This window comes from Acanthaster planci, linkage group LG05 (genome assembly GCF_054643075.1).
Source record: "Acanthaster planci isolate LZ-2023a linkage group LG05, COTS_SCS, whole genome shotgun sequence".
In the NCBI taxonomy this organism is placed as follows: domain Eukaryota; kingdom Metazoa; phylum Echinodermata; class Asteroidea; order Valvatida; family Acanthasteridae; genus Acanthaster; species Acanthaster planci.
The window spans coordinates 22925808-22950635 of NC_141781.1; the positions used below are offsets into that span (position 1 = coordinate 22925808).

The 24828-nt window shown below is 39.5% G+C and overlaps 1 protein-coding gene across 7 annotated transcripts; it reads right to left on the reverse strand.

The window, feature by feature from the left end:
- Positions 1-624: 624 nt before the first annotated feature.
- LOC110990362 (uncharacterized) lies at positions 625-24151 on the reverse strand. Of its 7 annotated transcripts, XM_087136895.1 has the most exons (28): positions 24049-24151; positions 22493-22659; positions 21371-21463; positions 20543-20656; positions 20002-20209; positions 19885-19917; positions 19466-19573; positions 18354-18417; positions 17966-18042; positions 17466-17545; positions 16833-17098; positions 16090-16155; positions 15544-15733; positions 14939-15088; positions 14224-14423; positions 13512-13695; positions 13094-13184; positions 12711-12895; positions 12111-12590; positions 10760-10964; positions 8615-8703; positions 7544-7615; positions 6917-7106; positions 6592-6761; positions 5530-5629; positions 5063-5152; positions 3434-3445; positions 625-2824 (listed from the first exon to the last, which is right to left on the reverse strand). In XM_087136895.1, exons 2-28 carry the CDS (start codon positions 22616-22618, stop codon positions 2484-2486), a joined length of 3984 nt encoding a protein of 1327 aa, XP_086993021.1. In that variant the 5' UTR covers positions 22619-22659; positions 24049-24151; the 3' UTR covers positions 625-2483. The 7 variants fall into 7 exon arrangements, with proteins under 7 accessions (XP_086993021.1, XP_086993023.1, XP_086993024.1 ...); XM_087136897.1 differs by lacking the exon at positions 19885-19917 and having other exon boundaries at positions 17466-17524; positions 19969-20209; XM_087136898.1 differs by lacking the exon at positions 19885-19917 and having other exon boundaries at positions 6917-7082; positions 19969-20209.
- Between the last annotated feature and the right edge of the window lie 677 nt (positions 24152-24828).

The window sequence follows — 24828 nt, forward strand, 5'->3', positions numbered from 1 at the left end:
CGCAGATTCAGAAAATTACTCTCAGAAAAAATGCAACTGTCAAATCCTTATTCATCAATGAGAACCTGCTAATGGACATCACACCACACCACAGGCAAGGAGCTACGTGCTTCACATTCTAGACAAATCATCTACCGCTGTGTTGCACAGTCAGTGACGCTTGCAATGACGACTTGGAGAATTATGATATGGGCATGATATCGAGACATCAGTCAAGACACTGGTGATTGTAAGATACGCTTACTGTTAAGTAATGAGTCTAGGAGATTCATTTCAGTCTATCACACCAATGGTATAGTTGTGAACATTTAGATTAACACGAAGGGTAAAATTTTGGTCATAAAAAGCATGACTCCAAAATTGTCTAATGCTGTCTTCCATCGATTTGGTGAGTTGATTTTTTTTTCGGGTAGGGCCTGCAAGGATTTTCAAGAAATTTCTGAAAAACTTGGGCATAAAGAGGATGGATTTATACAAATGAATTCATCGATTCCTTCACCACTTGCCAATTTGGCCAAAAAGAGAAACTGTATTCTAACTACTCATACTTTGCCTTCGTTGCCATTTGTATCTACACATCTATGCTAGCATACAACACAAAATGAAAATTCCAAGGAAAGCAACTTTACATATCGAAGGAAAAAGCTTCTTGCGTTTATTACAGACAAAATATCGACTTCTTGTTTGTCACACTCTGATTAATCAGGCACAAAATACTGAAAACCAAACTGCAACTAAAAAAGTGCTACGGGAAACATACACACAGATTATACAACATGTTTTGAACATCCCATGCACTTATTGGCGGAATTCTCAAATTATGACTACATACCATAGAAGAGCAACAATTACATTCCTCGCTGAACACTGTAAACAAGGGCTGGGCAAATGAAGTCAATGGTTTCGACTCAAATATATCTTTTTTTTTAATTTAAAGATAAGTCAAAAATGACCTTTTCTTACTAATTTACATCTTGTGTATAGTTATTAACAATTATAAGTTTATAATAATGCAGCAACACGAGCCTTCAGCCCTTGTGCTTTGAAACAATATCGCTCCTGTGAACTATGAGCTTTGCACCAACGTAAATTGTTTGCTTAAAAAAGTGTTTTGTGGTGGTTTTAGCATTAATTTAAACTGCTTTACAATGCTATGGACAGGCTTAATAATAGAAAGTTGTAACATTAACCACAAAATATTGCCATATTTACTAGTTAACTAGCTACCTGTGTCATAAACACACACCAACTTTCATCAAGCCAGAACTCTGTAGCACTTAACATAAATTAGATAAAGCAAATATGAGGCATTTCCATAGCAACCAGCTTTCCTGACTCAATGAAAGGAGCTACTCTAAGAGAACCTTCCTCATGATGCTAAATGATTGGTATTCAATCACTAAAAGCCACTTTGTACTTCCAACATTAATGATACCATTAATGTTATTAAAAATGTTACGTTAATGTAAACACAATCAGCAACAACCTGACACAACAATGTAGTCATGTCAGTCCACTCCACTTGGACACATGGTGTCAAAACAGTTTTGAAAAAAATAGAGTATGCCAGGTGACAACATACCTTGATATCTAACTGTAAACACTATTGTGGGGAAAACTGCCATTCAGGCAGGACTTTCAATCATTTCGTTCCCAAACAACCCAAATTTCAGTTCATTAATGAATATTTCTGTGGATTAATTTATGTCATGCGATGGCAGATAAACTCATATTACAGGTATTTACCTAATCATTACTCAGCACTTACAGCCATGGATGAAGTTCTGAAATTTAATGGACTTTGTAAACAATTTAAGGGTTATCAAAGCACTCTAACTTCCGAGTCAGTGTACTCAAAGTCACAACTTGAAATTACAAGTTCCAGATTTTGTCCTTGAAAAATACAGTGCAAAGACTTCTTCTGTATTTGAGATTGACACTTAGTGCTTGACGACATCAGAAATTAGGCCATGCAGGAATGCAATGTGAACAGGAGAGAGGGAATGGTCAAATGGGCACAGAGGTCAAAGTTCACACGACAATGGTTATTTCTTGACACACAACACATCAGCAAGGTAGACAGTGTTGTTTCATTGAAGTCAGACAATGATATCTTTGATGCTTTCCAAAAAGGAAAGGAGTTAGAACCAAATCCAGTAGGTAGTGAGTGGGTTGGAACTAATGGCGCACTGACATACAAAGCGTTGTATTATCACAGAGAACCAAAGACAAGCAACTAGAGTAAAGCTGTGTACAAGTCACAAGATAAAAATAAAATGTTGACCTCAATGAAGAGACAAAAAAATTAAAGCAAAGCAAGTGTGATGAAGCATTTTCATTTCAATAAACAGTAAATACAACAAGATTAAACTTCCACAATTATCTACAAGTCTATGTCATAACCTCAGGACTGAGATTGTGTCATAGACTATACATAAGGTCATGCTGTCAAGTATGGGATTAAAGAGTCATCACCAGGTTGTTTAATTGGCACTCCAGTAATTGGTACCACCGTAAGGTGGTTTGCTGACTGGCTTGCCTTGGTTGCCACTTCCCTGTGAGCGCTGGGTGGACCCCGCCTGTCCATCACTGTGTAACTGATGGGGCAGCATGGTATTGTGAGGCAATACAGGCACAAAGGGCGGGTATCCCGTCGCTGCTTGCAAAGGACCTCCCTGGTTCCCACTAGCCATGGGGAAATTGAATGGTGGTGGGGTACCAGTATGGAAGCCTTGCTTGTCTGCATAGGACTGAGAATGTGCCTTGTTGCTGTAGGTGCTGGCTGACATATCTCCTGGCACAGCTGAGGCAGAGGTTACTGAAACTGGATAAAGAGGAGTGATTAAGTCAAAATAAACTTCATCATAATTATCAAAACTACTTTACAGAGATAAAACTTAGAAGTTTCATCAACAGGTACTCACTGTATAAATTATTCTATTTATGTTGCTGAACATTTCTCTTAAAAAGCTTTCTACTTTTCCCAAATTCCAATACTTTACACCAAATAGCAGATTCTGTGTGGACAGAACTGGGACATTGAGCCCTATGTACAGCAACAGTGGCTGGCTGTACAGTGCTCCACCCATCAATAGACTGACATACCAGGTGTTTATTTGGAAGATTGAAGTTCTAAAAAGGTCTTACCAAAAACACAAGCAATGGCATAACCATGAGTTATAAACAGAACTGCTAGCCATGAGCCATGCAAAGTTGCTATTAATTATCAAGGACAGCAGGCATGCCTAGCTAACGTAGCAACATTTCACAAAGAAAGTCAGAACTAGTATCCTTCAAAACAAGACTGAATTCATAGTCCCAACTTTCCTGTTTACAGTTCAAGGATAATTGGGTTAGGAAGGCTATAGCAAGGAGCTCTATGATCACACCAGGGTATTTGCATTATTAAAGCTGTTAATAAAGAGTTAGTTACCTGAACTACGTCCTGTTAGCACACAATGTATGAAGTCAGGCAATCAGACAGTGGAAAAAAAACACAGAAAGAAAGTAGAGTTCATTAGAATGATAAAGACAGGGATGTACACCACAAGAAAGTATAAAATGAAATGAAAGCATGGTGTATGAATGAGAATGAAATGGTGTCCAAATAAGAATGCAATGCCTGAATGAGAATGAAATGGTGTCCAAATAAGAATACAATGCCTGAATGAGAATGAAATGGTGTCCAAATGAGAATACAATGCCTGAATGAGAATGAAATGGTGTCCAAATTTTTAGAAAGATGTCCAACTGAGAGCACCACCAGAATGGGAATGAAGTTTTTATAGTCAACACTCGTTCAACAAAGTTACAGGAACCAGACAAATTACTTTCATTAAAAGAGTGGAAAAGAGTGGAAAAGACACAAATTACAAAAAAAGGGAATTGCAGAATTTACTCTTGGTAACAGTATTTTGTTAGTGTTGTTTATCTAAGAAGTTGACTGTACAAAGCTGTGACAAGAAAAGATGTGAATGCAAAAAGTATGAAATAGTGTAGTCAAGAGTATGAGAAGGAAGTATTATTTATGGGAGATTTATGGAGTCAGACATGAAAAAGAAAAGATCAAGACTTCTGTTGGCATACCACAGATCATGTTCAATCTATATAGCATTACTGTCTCAGGTACACTTATATGTACAAGGTCTGAGCTGAGTCTTTTCAGTGAACTTCTTTAATTAACCCTAACCCTCCTCAATCCTTCAAAATCCTTCAGGAGGTTTGGGAGGAGTTTGGAGCATTGAGGCAGTAGGCAAACATCCAAATATCATTTTCAAGAAATTTTGGATGACTTCAGAGGATTGAGGCTGAATGCAATTTTTTTATGTCGAAAATCGGAGGATTTTGAAGGATTGAGGATGGTTCCCAGTAAAAAGGTGAAGGGGGTTAGGGTTAAAAAGAACACACTTGTCGTGATAAATGTCTCATCTCATTAAATTAAGTTATTTCTTCAACAGAACAACTTTAAACCCTGAATGACACCCCATGATTATTTTTGTGCCTTTACATATTCTGGGTCATATATCACAAACACTGAATACTTATTCTCGACATTGGAAGTAGATTCAAGACTTGCATAGACCTGGCACCTTTAAGCACAATTTCTTCCATTTCAAATCATGTTAGCAAAAATATGTACTGAACTAGCAACAAAATGCCATCAAGTTTAAAAAGCACTGCAAATTTTGCAATTTAGCTAAAGAACAGCCCTTTAGGAAGTATGTAAACATTTTGAGACCTATGAAATTGCTCGTTTTAAAGCCATGACAACATCTTCTACGAGTCAAATAGTTATTGAGTCATACAGGACACTGAATGTTCGGCCACAATATTACAATGATACTGCCATGATAACTGACAATTCTTCATTGGCAATAGAGGGCGCATAACAGATTAACAACTGGGCCTTATTAATTCAATTTTTAGCTTCAATGCTTGATGATCTTCAGGTTCTGAAGGTTCTCCATTTCTAGTGACCACCAGTCAATATATTGGATGGTTGTGAGCAACAAGCCAGTCTTGTACGTTACTAAGATTAACTAAAGACACATGTCAGACTTACCTGTGGCTCCAGTGCCTTTAGCTCCTGTCTGAGACACACTTGAGTATCCACCTTTAGAGAAGTCCTGCGACTGATTCAAATCATCGTATCCTGAGTAACAAATCAAACAAAAATCCACTGACTTCTAAAAATGAACCGAGTCAAGGTTGCAACAATGTAAAAGCAAGTAAGGAATGACAAATGAAAATGATCATGCTTGTTGGCAATTCTGAAACTAACTTGCGTGTGCTCAAGGCATCATAGGAAGTTTTTATTTCTGTCATAGTGAAGTGCCCTGATTCAATAACGATACCCCACACGACGGACAAACAAGACACTCACAGAAAAACAAATATAACACACAAGTCAACACATGTATAATGATCCTTAGTGTTTAGGTTTGTCATCAAGGCTGATGACTGACCTCTGCAATGAATCAGCCTCCTGGAAGAGGTCAAGCTATTTATAGAACAAAGCTACTAACTTACCAGTACCATAGGCCCCATGAGATCCATGCTGGCCATATGCTGTTTGCTGGAATGCCGAATGTGGCGTTGTACCTGCTTGCGATCTGTTGTTGGGTTGCACCTACACAAGAAATAATACTCAAATCTCTCAATTCTCTTTTTATGAGAAGCTATTTCAATTTAAACACAAGTTAAACACAACTCATATTTCAACACTTTGCAAGGAATGTTGGCTAATCGACACAAGTTTGCTCATCACTAAAACCGTGTTACCATTGGACTTTTTTGGTTAACTTACCGCGACTTTCCTGTAGAATTGCAAAATTAAATCCAGTGGAAACACACAGCACACTAAAGTCCCTGTCAACTTACCGCGATCATGATGTAAAACCAACAGGCCGAAAAGGGTCGCGGACGATTTCCACGCAGCTATGGTAAGTTGGCAGGGGTGCAAAAAAGTCCAATGGGAACACTTCCCATACAATGTAGATGCAACCACGCTAAACCTATGAACCAGACTACTGCCTACGCAGAGATCGATAGTGAGCATGCGAAAATGGTTGTATGGTTCCCAGTCTCCAGCTCCATGCATACAGTATAGCAGCATGCCACGCACACACAGTGAAGCATGCCCAGATTTAGCTTTACACACATTGTGTACAGGGCTTTCCTGTACGGGTTCATCTTATTTCTGGCAGACTTGGTCGAATTTGTCTGGTTTTGTCATTTTTTTGGTCAGATTTTGCCGATTTCGTCATGATTTGTACAGCTCACAGGCAATGTAATCAGCTGGTCTTTCTTGGCCTAACTCAGCGAATAAACATTCCTTTACAGTAAAAAGTCCACGTGGGAATGCGATTGACACAAAGGAATGTCGCGGCAAGTTTCCGCGTTCCCTTGGAAGAAAAAATCCAACGGAAACACGCCTTAATAAATTTCAGCATCAGATCAGAATGAATTGGAGGCAAGTCTAATGACAAATGTTTGGGTTAAAACCATGAAACAAGGCCCTGTTTTACTGATCAACATGTTCTTTACATTCCTGCAGTCATCGTTCATTTTTCTGTTCACAGAATGACATACCGCATTAACAGCAGGAAAGACAGCAGGTTGATATGACAATCCAGGAGGTATGAGTCCTGGGCTAGGATAGTAGGGTAGACCACCATAGCCATAACCTGGGGGAACAGTTGCTGCATTCAAGAAGGCTGCTTGCTGTGTTGCTTGCTGCGTCTGATGATGTCCTGCTTGGCCTAGTATATCATATATACAGAGAAATGATAACAATGGTGATTATGTGCTACTCACCACAAAGTGATCACATGACAATTCACATAGTAAATATCACGGACATTACAAAGTTGTTCGTCTCTGGAGTTCAACAAGTTTCATCTGCTTTATTTTCTACCTGTTTGCTGTTGTTGTTGCTGCTGTTGCTGCTGTGACGTCAACGATGAAGCAACAGGTGATGCAGCATCTCCCCTTGTGAACTTGTTCTGGTCTGTCACTGAGTACGGTGCTGTCGAATGTGCTGTCACGTCTCGGCTTGTCAGTGTGGTAGGAGGCTGCGGGAACTGTTGGAGATCATAGGAGTAACCCTGGTGTACAAAGTGAAATTATATATACAGGCTATTGGCAACTGCCAACAATTTGATCTCACTCACAGTGTGCAAAGGTGCCAGGCAAATAACTGAATGGAAAGTGAAAACATCATCTCATCCTAAAGAAAGGGTGAGACAATTGAAGAAGTCAATTTGGTTGAATTTGGAGCACACATTTAATAGAATCGGTGAGTGGTTAGGAGCCAAACTGTGCAGTGAACAGTGCTACAGTTGAGCCTCTCACAAGCCCATCATCGCTCATCTAATCTCCAAGTCACAAACTGTTCAAATGAAATGTAATAAATGCATTTCTTTGTCGCTGTGCAGCCTATTACTGCACCTAAATGAAAGAAAGAACTAAAGACTAGATTAGTGAAAGGACTTGTGATAGACTTGACTTCAACACTGGCAGTAGGTGCATCGATGATACTTACAATAGGCATTCTGGACAGCTGTAGCTGCAGTTCATCATAATTGTAGAAAGGCTGATGTGTAGCAGCAGCAGCCTAAGCACAAAAGTTAGGGGGAAAACACTGTTAGAGTCCAGGAACATGACCTGTCTCATACTTTAATGGCTATGGGCATGATCGGAGGAGGGCGTCTTATGCTCACCAAAGTGAGGATACTATGACAGTGCAAAGAATGACACTGGGTCTGGGTGACTACCAACTGTACGTGAGTATCTTGACTTACTGCATGAAACTTAATATTTGCTTTTGTTTTCTTCAGCACAGATTTTGCAGCATTCTTTTCTTTTCATACCCAATAGACCTTTTTGCTGTGATGTCACGATCGTGCTGGACCTATGCTGTTGTGCTGGGAATGAGTGCATAGTGTTGTGATGGTAATCTACTTCTTCAAGATAAACTAGTCAAGCATGCAGCATTTGCAAGTGGGCTTGCACTTGGTTGAAGCTGCCCATAGGTATACATGCGATCAACGTGGTCAAGGTGGTCCACACGTGGTTTTAATGTTCACATTTAGTCACGTGGGCAAAAAAGGTCTATAGAGTACCGAAGTATGACGTTAATTTGAACCAGGAAGTGCAGTGCAAATGAATGGAGTGCGCGCATTTGTTGATTCATGCACTGCTTCTCATGCTAATGCCTTTTATACACATAATGGTGCGCACGACGCAGTCACTTCGGTACCCTATAGACCGATTCAGTAACAAGAATCAGGAGCCATTACTGCCGTGTCCCAACGTGTGTGTACAGATGACATGTGCATTGAAATGCTTCCTCAGCCAATCAAAGCGCACTGGTAACCAAACTCATGCACATGTTAAGTTTAGTTCTGAATGGAGGACACAGCCAGTAAATGGCATCAGTGAATCAGACTGTAGACTGCGGGTAAAAACTCTTGGTGTTACTGAGTAAGAGAACACGACGCATGGGTTCACACTAGGAATGCTGTTGAAATGTCCCCCCTGCTGGCATAAATCATTTTCTTTTCCTGGCTAAGGATGTAATCCTCAAATCTAAACCTTTGCAGATGCTACTCACAAATGGGTTGACTGGTAGCAGCCCATGTCCCATGATGTACTGATGGTTGAACAATGGCATTCCTGGAGGCAAGTTGGGCGGCCCTTTGTCTGCCAAGGACAAGAAACAATTAATTGTTGATGAAAATGATCAATTTGGGTCAAGTTTAATGAGACTAAATGTAGATTTCTGACTTGAATCAATGCCCATTTCGCGCAGCGCCAAGTTATTGATATTCATGCTGCTGGGCCAGGTGCTTTTTCATTTTTTTTGGTTTTTCAAAATTCTTCAAAAATTCATATCATCATTAACTGGACGTGTTAACCCAAAAGAATGACTGTCCTGAGGCGACTCTAATATGACAGGCAACCTCCATTAACACATGAGTATTGCAGCCATGCCTGCTACCCAGTGAAGAGCCCCCATTATGGGGTGTGGCATAATTCCCGCTAACCGCTGGAGCACATGCTTTTGTCCCTGCTGATAATCTGCAGGTGCTGGCAGCAGCAAACAATTATACTGTTTCAAAACAATTATTTAAATATAAATACAGTAAAATCTTGATACCTTGAATCTCTGGGGAATGGACAAAAAATTCGAGTTATCCGAAATTAGAGTTAAAAGAAGGTCCCCCTTTCTTTTGAAGTGAAGTCATTATTACAATGTGTATCATAACATGTATCCATACGCTGAGCGCACAGTTACCGTAAATCTACCTTCGATGACTTTTGAAATAACATTGTGGCTATTTTATACTTTGGTGCAACAAGTTTTTGTTCATAGAAAGTCATTTTTGCGGAGGATTTTTGCTGTCAATCGGCTGATAAATAACACATTACATGTACTGTAAATCATTTAAACTGTGTGGCAAATCTTTCTTCACATGAGGGTGCACATTTTAACGCTTCAATATAAGTTCGTAAAAATAACAATGCTATGGGTGTCTGTTTTTATTTTTTGTTCTTCGTTCTTTATTTTCAAACTTTTGTTAATTTTTTGGGCATGAGATTTGGCTACGCAAAAGCTCTGCGTTGCAGTCACGTGGTTGGTCCACTGAGCGTGAGCATGCTGTAGTTTGCAGCTCTAATTGGGCAGCCATTGCACGGGCGAGCGCCAGCAGTTGGGCCAGACCATTAGGCCAGACTTAACTTCCGTACGTGTGGCCCGTGCGGCATACACAAAGATCTCCAATGCATCGCCGCAGCCCCGCAAAGGGCCATCAGTTGGCCTGCCAACGCACTGGCTACAACAAGTCCACTGTAACAATTGGGCCAATTCCTGCAAGTCGGATTTTGCGGTCAGGGTGTGGTTTACGTGTCTAGATTGATCATCATTGTAGCATGCTTTCAAGTGTTCCGCAGTGAAAAGACGAAGTGTGCGTGTCAGAAATGATTCATAATTTAGACCTGCGTTCTGTTTACACTTTCAGGAAGTATTTTGGCAGCGGTTTCTTTTGGATCTGCTACACAAAGAATCCGGCAACATGAGCAGTTCGAGTTACGGATATGTTTTGTACATAAAAGCCTATTCTTTCGGCGGGAATTAATTATTCTTTGAGTTGACCGACTTTGAGTTATCAAGATTTTACTGTATATGTTGGGTAAGAGCAAAAACCATATTTAAATGACAGATTTCCTCTGCTAATGGCCAGCACTCTGCACTAACAGCATACGAGCCTTAATTAACAAGTCCCAACAGTTCGTTCGGTCTTTTGTTTCCAAGTTCGGTCACTCTGGCCATAACTAAAGTTGCAGCTTTTCGGTCCAGTTATCCCATTGTTGCCCATCAATGATGGAATCAAATTTGCTGATGGCCCAAACTTTTGACTGACAGGAAGTCCTTTTTTCTAAAAATGCCCAGCAACCTTTTTTTAAAAAGACAATTCTGATTTCAGGCACCCCCACCTAGTGGGCCATGTCTCCAGTACCGGGCACCCTGGCGCAAAGTGGATACACAGGATTAAATTGGCATGACCAATCAGAGAGATACTAGGGTCCTCAGACATTGAAATCAGTGTCACAAAATGATTTAAACATCATCTCAACCACCAATTCTGGTTCAGATGATGTTTCCGTATGTCATGCTTAATGTCTATGAAGACTGATCAAGGATTATCTTCTTATATGTGTTTGCAGAAATTGTTCTAAAGCACTGTGGTCAACTTACTGGATGTAAGGGAAGATTTCATACCAGACGATCCCACTGAAGTAACTGATGTCATTCCAGATGACATACCACTGATGCTATTATAACCCAACGATGACCCAGCTGTTGTCAGTGAGGTTGTGGTGCTTGTTGTGGTCAAGGAATGACCACTTAGACTGGACGATGACAAGCTACTGGACGATGTATGGCTGTGATCCATCGTGTGCTATAAACCAAAAACAACAAGAACTTTGAGATATATCTCTCCTTTTTATGATCTATCTACAAGAAATCCTTTTACTGTTCTGGCTGATCAGAAGAGACAAACTGCATCCTCAGACAAGGTGTCAGTAGAACGAAAGTATCATAACATCATGTCAGCCAAGACTTAACTTGTGTCAGGAGCTGGGGAGGTGTGTAACATCAGAATCACGCACTTTCAACTCAAAAAGTGAGTAATTCTGGCCCAGCAACTGGTATTCAATCGCTGGATTTATGGATGCAGAGTCAAACACTCAGTTTACAGTAGTTCAAATAATTTGACTTGACTGAGAAGACAAAGTGTAGTGGAATTAATTGGAGTACTATGAACAAGCAACTCAGGCACTATTTGGTATTTCTTGTTTTCCTACATACAGGAATATATGCAGGAATGGCAAGATATTATTTTAATAATTGTACCAACCACAAGTGAAATATCTGAGTTGTAAAAAGGCAATTGCTGATAAGTTGAATTGGAGTACTTCAAACTTTTTTGAGTGATTGACATTTTACCAAATACACTGCCATGAAAATTCACAGGTGAGCCTTGGAAGGGTTATGAAATAGTCAAAGAAATGGACAGGTACCATGATGTCCATCCTGCAAACTCTTAATATCATTCAAGGATCACAGGCTCTGTGCTTGCATCTACGCAGCCCACTCATAAGACCCACAGACACATGCTCCCATATGAGGAACGTCAAAATAACGTCTCATTTAACCCTCCTTTGGTTTTACAGCACAAATGTTCACAAATGCCCACAGTCACTGGTCAGCATGTATTTTCTATATGGAACTCAAACATGCACAGGTTCAGTGTGTACACAGTTGGTTGTCAGCACATAATGACCCAGGCTCTTTTGTGCAGTCGTCTTCACTGCATTTGGTTTACTGCACAATGATGCACATGAAACAGTGAAGCACAGTTGTTGGGCAGCACAAAAGTGCAATCTGATATTCCTGTGAGGGACAGTTGGTGCAGTGCACAACACAACACAGCTGTACTTCTTTGAGGTGTTCACCAAATGACCCAAAGAGTGACTTCAGCATAGGAAGGTTAATGGTAAAAATTAGCAGTATCCACGATGAGCAAGATGCCCTTTCAACTGACCTGTGTTGAGTTCATTCGATTGTCCAAACTGCCCAGTTTGCTGCTATTCAGCTGAGTAGACTGCCCACCTGACTGTGATGCCATTGTGTTTGATACAGTCGTTTGCATTCCTGTCAAGTGACTTGAACTAGCCAATCCACTGACCGAGCTTGACAGTCCAGCTGGCTGTGTGGTTGAGGGTAGTCCACTTATTGTGCTCGGTCCACTTGACAGGACACTACTGGACGATAGTCCACTGGTTGAATGGCTTGTCAGACTGGATGTTGGCAGACCAGTACTTCCAAGACTTGCATTCAGGTTTGAACCACCAAGATTTGACGCTCCAAGATTGCTGGTGAGGGCAGATCCAGCAAGACCTGAGTTGGCTGAATGGCTGGACGTATATCCTCCACCATGTGATATGCTGGATAAGCCACTGGACAGACTTGCTGGTGAGTGAATTGTTGTTGGTGCACTCGTCACATGGAAGGAATTGGGTGTCTATTGAGTCGAGAGAGTAGATAGAAAACAGGTGTCATGATTCAAATCAGTAAATCAAACCTGAATCATTCAGACTTTTTGATGGATTTATTGAGGTTCTGGAAACACAAAACTTTATACCTGTCTCAGCTGTTGATTGGCGTGCGAGGAGAGACCCATCTGGGTGTGTAAACTTGATGACTGCATTCCGCTTGGGGATTGAGACAAACCACTGTTAGCCAGACTAGTTGGGTGTGAACTCAGTGACGATAGTTGCAATGGAATACTGGGCGTGTAGGTACCTGATGGCAGCTTCTCAGACTTATCTGGATCAGAAAAGAAAACAAGTAGTCCAGCATCGTGTGTGATGCAACAAAAGTTTTCTAAAATTGGAAAGATTGAGGATAAAGTGCCTTTGCATTTGGGGAATGTACTTGGGTAATGGAAGCAGATGAAAACAGAACCTTTAAAACATCTCCATCTATGCAGTAGGGAAACAATATTCGTGAAAACAGAAAACTTACTCTCCAGTTGTTGGGTTGGTGATGTTTTCGGAGCGTTCATGAACCCACCAACCTGCGTCTGATTGGGCATTGGAATTGGCTCAGGTGCAATCTATCAGAACAGATGCACAACCAACATGGACGTCAACATCAAAAACAGATAAACATCATAGACATACAAGACTTGGATTAACACAAGTCACTGGTGAGTTTCATACCGGTTGATTCCATTCAACTAAGGACTTGTAAGGGACATCTAGCACCAATACATTGTCCACAAACACACCACATTACTTCAAAGCTGGAAAATGATGGAGTAATGACTGTCTAAAATCCTATGATACAGCAACATTGCACTGAATGTAAAAGATTCAAGTGTGAATGAGCAACATCTCAGGATATTGGACCTAAAAGCTTGTTGTATCAATCACTACTCTACCTGCTTAGGAGGGACTTGTCCATAGCTTGATCTTTGCTCCAAAGTTGTTGATACCGGCGAGGCTGATGTACTACTTGACAGGAGTGATGCATTCATGTTTGAGGAGGGATAACTGTCATTCTGCACTTTGTTGGGATACGATGACAAATGACTGGGTGCTGTGACTGCTACTGAATCCCCCATACTAGAATGGTACAATCCAAACATGCAGGTATCAGGTAAGAAAAATTGGATTTGGTTTGGGTTAGGGCTGAGTTACAAATCAGGAAAGTCCTATGTTGCAATTTTTTTTAATGTGATGGCAGCTACAGACTTGCAAAAACTCCACAGAAATAATGATCATTTATCTTTTGTTTACTTTTTACTCCTGGTAACTCACTATGAGAAATTACATGGTACCTCACTATGAGAAACTACATGGTAACTCACTATGAGAAACTACATGGTAACTCACTACGAGAAACTAAATGTTGGTGTTTGATGGTAGACAGTTGCCATGTCTGAATGACTTGACTACTGCCTGAAATGATCCACACCTCTATGGGTAATGTATAAAGTCACAAGCTGACGCATTCTACAGATGACTGCCTCATTTCTATCCAAAGTCAGGTAATGAAGTCACAACTATGACTGACACTGGATACTTTGTGATCCACTGACCTTTGACCCTTGAAACTCCAACCATTTCCTGTGACAGAGCTACTGTACATACCTATAGGATGGCATAGACATCTGTCCTGATGATGGCATAGCTACAGATCCTTGCAATGATGTAGTACTGGCTGACACTCCTGAGAGCATACTAGGAACACCAAAATCCACCGATGCATCCAGATCCATGGCACCAAACTGAACATCTAAGGCCCCAATACCACGTGCAGAGACAGGCATCTCAACAGCCAACAATGGAATCTATCAACACAATCCCAGCGTACTATCAAGGTATTTCATACTTTTATTCAATTGTGAAGGCATGCCTCAACACAATACTAGTCTAATCTTGGAATCACAATCACAAACTAACACTGGAACTGACCTTATACTAGATTGAGAGAGGATGCTTTATTATCATTTGACATTCCTGGGGCCACCATGCCACATGAGGGCTCATACATAGGAGGGATTTCCCAAAGATTTGTGCAAGCATGCCTGGATCATGGTGATAACGGCTATCAAGTGTCCCCCAACTCTTCCCTTTACCCCTTGGGAGGGAGAAATGGTGCATAGAGGCCTCATAAGTTTGTGATTTGGAAAGAAAATAGGTGAAACATAAAATTGAAGCCAATGCCAAGTTTGTGCAAGAGAACACCTGGCTAGGGGATAACGGGTGTCATCTGAAGCCGACATAATAATAGTAATCAGTTCTTATATAGCGCATATTAGGGAATGTCACTATGCGCTTACTGAGATTGACAACTAAAGTTTACTTTTGTTGATGGTGGAGGCATCCTCTTCTTTGTGGGTTTAGTAGGTTGTTGTTGTTGTTGTTGTTGTTGTTGTTGTTGAGGCCTTTGCTGGGCTTGTTGGCTGGTTGTTGAGTCCTGGCCTGGTGCCCCTGGACCTGGTGACATTCCAATCTACACAAAATAAAACATGATAACCAGATTCAAAGTAATTTCAGCTGCTCATCGATGATTCCATCCATGTCATGAAGTTGAATAACAACTCGCCAACTGAAGAGATTCATAAGCCTCATACAAACAGCTTGCATTCATAAAAAGCACAAGCAGGACTTTATCAGATCCAACAGCAATAGCACTGTGTGACACCTAAAAATAACTTGACATGGCGCAGAAAAATAGTACAATAGATGCATGTAATACACAGGCAATTAAACATTTCCTTGAAGAAGTCCAAATGTAGCTTAAGAAAAGATGAAATACAAAGACCACAAATTAAACAATTTGAACAAAGTACTGTTTGTTACCCGCTGATGACAAGATTAAACAAAATGTGCCGATCTGTTGATGTAATTGACTGAAATGGTTATGATTTGTGCTCAAGCAATGAAAAAAATCTAAAAGGTACCCACCGAGTTGACCTTGTCACTGACTGACATTGGAGGTTGGGATTTAATGTCTCCATATTGGCCAAAAACATTGGAGGATTGGCGTTGCGATGACAGTGGATCTGACAAGTTGGAAGATGGTCCTGATGACAACTGGGCTGTTACATTAGGAGCATGTTGGGTTGGCTTACCAAACAATGCTGCCAAATCAATCCTGTCCAAATGGAAATCAATCAAAAACAGGTTGCTGTTGGGATGTTTGAATATAAAACACTGTGCAAATTTGTTACAAATTCATCGAAGATTCAAAGTAGGCATTCTACTGCAAAGCAAAAAAAAAAAAGAAGAAAATTCTCAGCTGCAAAACAACTATTTTTTACTTTTGTCAATGTACATGTGTAATGGATGCATCACAAGTTTCTAGGAGACTGTCTTCCCCAGACCTGTCAAGACTATTTACTTTCATTACTTACAATATCCATGTATATCAATGTTTATCAGAAACGGGCAAAGTCTCAGTACCTTTTTAGTTCTTTCAACATTGATCAATCAGTAGGTGAGCTCGCTTACCTGGTGAAGTTCTCAGGAGGATTGTTGGAACGTGAGTCCTCCATGCTGTAATTATTCATAACATCCCTGAAAACACCAACAAAATATCATGTCAGGAGAAAGAAGTTTAAAGTAAATCAAAGGCTTTTGAGCCAAAGAAATTGGAAGATTAAGAATTGTTGCGGTCAAAGGCTCTGAATTACATTCTTGAATATTGTAACAAGTACCCTCTTTAAAGAAAAAGACATTAAGCGCCTTCAATCAATCTCTTTGCTAGGTAATGGCACCCTCTTACACAGTTAATACAGTCCAGAGTTCTAGTTGAGTACTTTTGGAGTACCCAGATTCTCTGCCAAATATTGAACTGGGTAAGAGGGAATACAGCTGGAGTACATAGGCATTTGATGGTAAATGCACAAAGGAAGATTATAAACTAAATGTGAGACTTCAGACACTCCCACTTTTGTAAAATTTAAATTTTAAGGAGAAAAGTATTTGGAAATTACTTGGCTAAGTATTTTTGTCCTTAAACTTTTGTCCTTAAACTTAATTTTTCTGCAACAGTAATAGTCTCAAGTTATCATTTTACTTTACAATCTTGCCTTTGTGACGTACCATCAAATGTCCATGTGCGTCAGCTTTGTTCCCTCCTAACTAGTTAAATATTTGTCAGAGAACTTGGTACGCGATTACAACACTGTAATACACATTTCTGATAATCTTAATAGCACGTGATCTCCAATAAAATGCTCATATAGACTTGCCTTTGTGGCATCGAAGACATGACACTGGCTTGTTGCATGGTAGCCTGCATAGACTGCTGCTGCTGCTGCTGCCCAACTGATGATTGCACTGCCATAGTCTGACCCACAGAGGGAGCCATTGATGTCATAGTTGCTGGCATAGATGGTGGCATTGATGTGTCAGTGGACAGCGATGACTGCTCAGGAACTGTTGTAGGCTCAGCAGAATCGACAGAGTTTGTGGTCGCTTGGTTGGAACTTGGTGTAAACACCTTGCTTTCTGCCAGCTACATCCACGCAAATAAAGAGATCATTTATTGATACACATCACTGAGCAAACAGATTCAAAAGTGGAATACCTAAGGCATCTAAAATGACCAAGACAACATCAGCAACAAGATAAACTCAAAAAGAGAACTTGTGTCAACCATAAACTAAGCCTAACATGACAAGCACACCTTGGCCGGCATATTTTTGGATTTCTCCTGTTCCAAGAATGCAAATTGTGAAGAAAGTGTTTCTGTAACTGTTCATTTTTCATATCCTGTATGAGGGAAAGGTCATTGGTGACTTTTCCAGATTTCTAGGAATTTTCAAGTAAATATAATAAATGAAAAGAGGAGCTCCATTTTTGCCATTGTTTGTGTGTCTTACATCTCCACTCCAATCATCAGCTGTCCAACTATCCGTTGCTGCAGCACTTCCATCCCAGGCTGAAACAGTGAAATCACCCACTACAATTATTGGTTAGACGTAATGGCTCAGTGACACTAATACACATTGATACCAGACAAGAAATGCTTTGAACTAAATACTGTGAAATCGTTACTTGGTTTAACTGCCTTTAGAAGGAAGTGTCCCAAATTTATCCACCACTCTGTGGGAATCTTACTACAACATTTTTTGTCAAAGTTCAGTTGCAAACTTTCATAATGCACAGACTTAAAGAATCGGAATGATCCATCAGCAAAAATCCAGTGTCACATTTTTTGGTGCTAGGAACATTGGGACATCAATCCTTAAGTAGAATATCAGTGACATGTTTGTGTGGTCTTACATCCATCAAAATCCTGCAACACAAGGTGTTAGACTTGGGTAGATGTGCAATTGGATAAAGAACAAATTCGTATCTTAAGACCAGACATGTAACTTACTGGTGTCATTGGTAGTATCCGGGGGGTTTGTCCACACGTTATCACCTGGTTTAAATGCATCTGTCTGCTCAAATGTCCTGTAGATTCAAGGGAAATAGCTCCAAATAAAATATGTTTCAACTATAATAATTATTTTGAGTTAAAATTACTTCAGAACAAAACATATTAGTATCAATTTCTCTTTATGCATAAATGACAAGCATGAAAAGGATCTACCATGTAATTAGTCAATCAACAAGTTTCAATGTTTTCTTCCACACATATCCATATTCATCAAAATATAAAATACTGCTTCAGAATTAAGAATCTTACTTCTGTGCTTATTTCACAGAAAGAAAGAAATCACTTAATGATAGTGCTAAGTTGATGTTTCAACAGTTTCACTTACCCAAATTTAGGATTTGTAAAGTTCCTTGGACCTCTACCACGCCTTGATGGACCGTTCGTTTGATCTGGAAAAAAAATCAAATGAACAAATATTTTTTCATAAATATTACTTCCTTAAGTACAAAAAAGGTTTGAAATTTCACAAAAGGTCACTGGAAAGAAGAGTAAAAGAATTCCTTGCTGCATATGATATTCTACTGGCTTGGTTTTAATGGAATTGAAAGCATTACGACAAGAACCAAGTGAACTCTTGGATCCTACAAGGCAAACATGATTTCATGGAAGTTACCATTTTAGTCTCGATTTTTGTTGTCCATCAAAATCTTGCTAATCATTCAATTTTTGGGCATAAATACAAGTGTTTTGTTCTAAAAGATGCAACAAAATGAAACATTTTTATAAATGAACAAATTATGGGGGAAAAAGTCTATGTTGCTGTGGTATTTATTTTTATCAAATCTTTAAGTTGAACAGAACAACGTCAGTGCAATGAACAAGATTGGTCCACACAAATTGTTCTGTATAGAGGTTGGTCAATATATTGTAATTTTTGGTAACTGATGCAGCTGTTCCTGGGCTCCGGCCCATTCAGACGTGTTGCGGCATGCCACACAAATGTTCCTACATGAGGATTTTGGGCCCACACTTCCAACTTACAAGCAAAGAAATTAAGCTACAAATAAATAGACTGGAATTCACACATTTTGTTTACTGTATGTTAATATCATTTCATCTTTCACCCTTCAGCTAGTTCACAATGAAGTCCTATTTCTTAAAAAACAAATGTAATAGTTACACTGGTTCCCACTGCTAAATTGGAACTCTTATAGGTACAGAGCACTGAAGTGTGTCGTCATGTGGAACCAGGAAGTGTGTGCAAATGAATGGAATATGCGCGTGTGTTGGTTTACGTGCTGGTTCTCACGCTAATGCCTTTTACACACATCATTGTGCGCATGATGTATTCACTTCGGTACTCCATAGCGGATTCCAGTATCACAATGCCACGCTGTCCAGCAAAATGATCACTCTCATTGGAATTTCTAGCCACAAATCATCTTGTTTTCAAATGGTTTTTGAACACTATCAGTAGAAGACAAGGTGACTTCATACCATGAGCCTTTCGACCACGACCTCGACCACTTTCACTTCCTTCCCACTTGTTACTCTGATCGTTCCGATCTCGGTCTCTGCTAGAAGAATCAGCATCTCGTCCTCGACCTACATTATTCAATCCAAACAAAAATCATCAGGAAATGTTCTTCATCAAGGCACCACTACCTCTGTCTGGAATTGCTTAGAGTCACCCTAATCCTTCAAAATCTTTCCCACAGCAGGAAACCAGTGAACATAGTTTGTACACAGTTCCATGTAAGGTAATAACCCCTGGGCTCTTCCTCCTCATGAATATTCAAGTTCTGGGAGGATTTGCCAGCCTCCTTGCTCACCTTTAGTCATTCTTGGCGGAAGCTGGGCTCTTCCTCCTCATGAATATTCAAGTTCTGGGAGGATTTGCCAGCCTCCTTGCTCACCTTTAGTCATTCTTGGCGGAAGCTGGGCTCTTCCTCCTCATGAATATTCAAGTTCTGGGAGGATTTGCCAGCCTCCTTGCTCACCTTTAGTCATTCTTGGCGGAAGCTGGGCTCTACCTCCACGGCCACGCCCACGATAGTTTCCATCTCTCTCCTTATTGTCTTTGTCTCGTGACTCCTTCTCCTTGCTTCCTTTCTCTCGACTGCCTCCTTCCTTCTCTCCTCTTCCCTCCTTGGCTGTATTATCGGAGGTACTATTACTGCCTCGAGAGGATGACCCAGAACTCTTCACTTTCTTCTTGCTACCGATGGTCTCCCATTCCCCCTGACAATAAGAAAGCAGAAGAAATGTAACATATAAATAAATAAATTGTCACCCTCAAAGGAAAGACATTTACGCACATTTTGTTTTTCAACTTGTCATTACAACCCTTAGCTTATGGCCAAATGAGCAAAGGTTCATTGTATGCAATCAATTTACCCTTTGAAATGAAACAATAGTTGATTACAATAATGTGATATATCATGTTTTTGGACTTGAGAAATATGCACAGGAAAAATTCATAGACATTATGCCTCTATGCATGTCCCATTAGTTGATGAGTTTTTGTTGAATGGTGGATTCCACTGATTATCAGTATGACTAAGGCCTTTCTACCTGATCTCCATCCACTCTCTCAAGGAGGAGGTTGATGGCTCTCTCTGTGTCTTCTTGACAGTCATAAAGGGCCACCATGATCTCATCTTCACTCTTGTGGGTGACATCCTGTACCTGTGTAATATCATTCAAACACATCTTCATTGTACAATCAAACAGGTTCTTTTTTCAAAGCTGGCATATCATGTAATATCAATACACTGTTGCAACTCTGAGTAACAGTCACACACTGCACACACCCGTCAAACGTGTACATAGTCACCTGTCTTACTTCCTAATAATTAATTAGTACACTTTTTCATTTATAAGATACTGTACTTCAAAAGTATTAAAAAAACGAACACCAAACATTTTTACATAGACATCACTTTGTATTCAATTATTTTTAAGTGAAACATACATCACTCATGTATTTTCTGTCAGCTTGCCAACAATTCAATTCAAAAGTCAAGCGAAATACTATTCTTGTATGAAGCAGGATCAACAATCCACTCTTTTAACTTTAGTGCTTGAGAATTTTCTTTTACTATAGATGGAACCCGATTGCATCACAGTGATGTAACTTTTATCAACATGCATTTACAAGTTTGATTCGGTGCAGCTAGAACCAGAGACCTCTTGCTTGCAAGTACAGGTGTCTTTATCATTTAAGTACCAAGTTCATCACTGTCAGCTGGTAAAACATGTAAATGTACCACAACCAAATTGGACCACAAAGTGATCAAACATTCAGTTACATGGAAAGTTTGGCATGATACTCTTTAAAAAACTAACATGCAGGAAATTCTCGAGGCTCTGCCAAAGATAATGAAATGTTGACTGACTTACCTGCTTGATTTTTTCCATCAGTTTTTCATCCACTTTGTTGTTGCTGGAACTGTCGGAAAACATCTGGGCTAGACGTATTTGGTCCGGTGTTGCCTGTAAGTCATTCAAGGATGGATTTATTTTAATAGAGTCAAATGCCAATATTAAATGTCAGTTATGACTGAGTTTAGCAATATTAAAAGTAAAGTCCCAGTGATCTTCCATAAACTGGCAGTATCTTGTGTAAGGAGAGCAAAAATATTGACAGTGGCGGAAATACTATGGAATGAATAGACATGTATGGTAATCAATACTGATCCTTCCATGCACCAGGCATTGTTGCTTGTGCTAAAAATACGTCAATAAAGAATATATGTCCAGTAGTAAGGTTCAATGTTAAATTTGGTCAACTTGCAAAACGTAACTTTGTTAATTCATACTTTTGGTTCTAAATCATCTCTTTTACTTAATCATCAGCGCAATATCTGTGCTTCACGACACCTGCATATTATAAAACTAAATAAACCTTGAATACATCCATCAGATTCCAACATCGGGGTTGATAATCTGATGGCTTCACCATGGTACAGTCCAACCATGGTTCCTACAAACAGCATATACAGGACTTACGAAGTGATTTTTAGGAACATTTACAATATTTGCTAATCTAAAGTTGAATGGAATAGTATTGTAACTTGATGACACTTACATGCATTTCTTATGCACATGAATCCCATTAATGTGAGCAATGTGTTACAATGTTCGTGCATTTTTTTAAATAAAAATTGGATGACAGCCAATGATGATCATGGTGTGCAATGTCTAAACTCTGGCACAAGAATTGGTTTAAATGTAATAAAGTCCTTTCCATAACAATTAGTCCAATTCTGACACAAAATGCTAGTTATACTTAACACAATTTGAGCAGAAATACTAACAGTATATTGATTGGCTACTGAATTACTGTTCTAGCAGGGTTAGTCATTGATCCCACTTACAATCATTCTGAAGGAAGCACACAGCTCTCTACTTAGCTTATTTCAACGACTGAAACAAGCACATTCCATGTCCTCAGACACACAAGGAATTGTCACTCACAGCGCCCTCAAGTGCCACTACACCCAGATTTTGGCAATTACTTACCTTTTTGCCAACAGGTGTGTCACCTGCCCCTGACTTGTTGGATGTCTGTGAGGTGGATTTGGAGGCGGGTTTGTCCCGCCCCCCACTTCGTGTGTTTCCCCTGGTGGAACCCATAGAGGACATCATATACAGTATATACAAAACAATGTATGTACAAGGTTTGTTTTCTGTAAAAAGGAAAGAATGAAAAGGAAGATTAAAAGGAAAATTATTTACTTCCAAAAAATAAAAATTTAGGATTACACATTAAGTAACTTGTCCACCTTAAATTTAGAAAATGAAAACATCTCACTGTTGGGATCAATCAGTTAATCTGTATAATCGCTCCATCTTTGTGGGATCTGCACTGCACAATTTGCCGATAATTCTACCATTATCTTTTTATCCCCTTTTGTGAAACATATCTTACTTAAGTTACACTCATGTTCATCAACACCATCTTGTCTTAAGGACAACATCAAATTTTGCTGGGTGCTGACACAAAATGAAATATTTAACAATCAATCCATATATGGGCATCTCAAATTTTTCCATGCAGTGACCTATCAGCTATTAGAAAGTAATAACATGTCATAAAAGTTTAAGTCAACTAAGAAAATGACGAAACATTTATTTAGAACACTCTTAACAATCCTTTAGACCAGTCTCATTCTAGCATGATCATGATGATTATTAACGTACGTGACTGTATAGTCGCCAGGTCCTTAATTCATCACCAAGTACTGTCAACCCTGATTGGTTTTCACAGTAGGAGGCAAAACAAGGGGCCTGGTGACTATAAGGTCACACACGTTACTTTGTAGGTTTTGCGACCAGGCACATGCCAGGATATCAAGTTTAACCACATGTCTTTCTGGCGACATCAACACAATTTCAATAACATGTATTATGAGCATCAAAATTCAGATGATGATATCAGTCAAGCAAAGAGCAAGGATTGCTCTGTGTCAAGAGACTGTCAAAGGTGAAAGATTCCCAATGAAACATGTCACTGACAAAGGCCACATTTACAAGAAGTTGTTTGTTACAGGCCTACATGTAGGCCCTAGTACATGTAAATATGGTAAACACTACGGTCGCCGGCGCCCGACTTTTGAGAAAAATCCTAAGTTCATTGTTAAAGTTTCAAGCCTGTAAATCTCCACAAACGTACATTATGTTTTACTGTAAGCCTTGGTTAACAACCTCAAAGCTTGATAAAGCTCAAACATTTACATCAATGGTATATTCAAACAGATATTTTCTAAAGACACTGAAATGTTTATCGCTACACGATGATCAATACACGCAATACATTTCCAATGACGCATGCTTGCCAACGAACAATAACATGACATAGGCAACTCGCACATGATGAACACGCAGTTCCAATCTAGCTGAGATGACGCCATGCTGAAAACTATTTTTCTGATTATTTGCTGAGAATATCTCAAAGAACTGAGCAACTCACGCTTCCTTAAATCCTGCAAATGACGATTACAAAAAATGTGTCAGTCAAAAGAGGAACATACGTTCAAAATGTATTAAAATTTGGCAACAAAAGCTGTGTCGTTTACCTGCTTCGGAGAGTTCACAAAGCCGTTGTCACGTGACCTTAACTAAAAAATTTGCGCGGCCATACTTCCGGGGATGACGTCACATCGACCCGGGGACACACGCCCTATTATTATTACTCCAAATTGTAGAAAAACAATTGAAAATAAAATTCATTATAATGTACCAAAATACTTTCAAAATTGTATGGGTGTATATTTAGACCATTAATCATAATTTTTTTAGTCAAGTAAAATGGATGTCAACGTATAATTGATTTTCTAATGCAAGGACCCACCATGGATTTTATTGGGCGTGTATCCGATCGAGACTGGGAAACCCTAGGTTGGTGGGTTGTGTGTCATCGTTCGTGACATTACATCATAATTATCGGTGAACGATTAAATCGTTTGTTTGGGTATTTTAATGGGTGAAAACAGCCAAAACTATAAAGTATCGCTTGAAATCCAACCAACACTTTCAAGGAACCTCCATTAAATAAGTTGAAAACGAGTACATCTTCATCAGCTGGGTGAAGTGGGCGACGGTTGATAAGTTTTCAAACACAACAAACATTTTAAAGTTTTTGACACGTGTTTAACTTCTCGCATGCATGATTGCATTTGCAGCATATTTTTCTTCGAATTTCTGCTTTTTTGAACACCAAAGTTTTAAATAAGTAACCTGAAAATGTTTTTGGGGTATCGGAAAATGAAAAATAAAAAAACATCCAGCCCTTTTACTTACCTTTTTTTTTCTTTTTTACTAAACTTGGCGATGATCGTCCCTTTCAAGCCATGCCT

Bases quoted from the DNA above. Each gene is read 5' to 3' on its own strand.
- LOC110990362 (XM_087136895.1), bottom strand. From the start codon at position 22,618: ATGATGTCCTCTATGGGTTCCACCAGGGGAAACACACGAAGTGGGGGG. The intron at 14,424-14,938 runs GTAAACTTTAGT...TTGTGTTGATAG, and splicing joins TGCCTCCACCATCAACAAAA to ATTCCATTGTTGGCTGTTGA. The intron at 6,762-6,916 runs GTAGAAAATAAA...ATGATATACTAG, and splicing joins GCAACAACAACAGCAAACAG to GCCAAGCAGGACATCATCAG.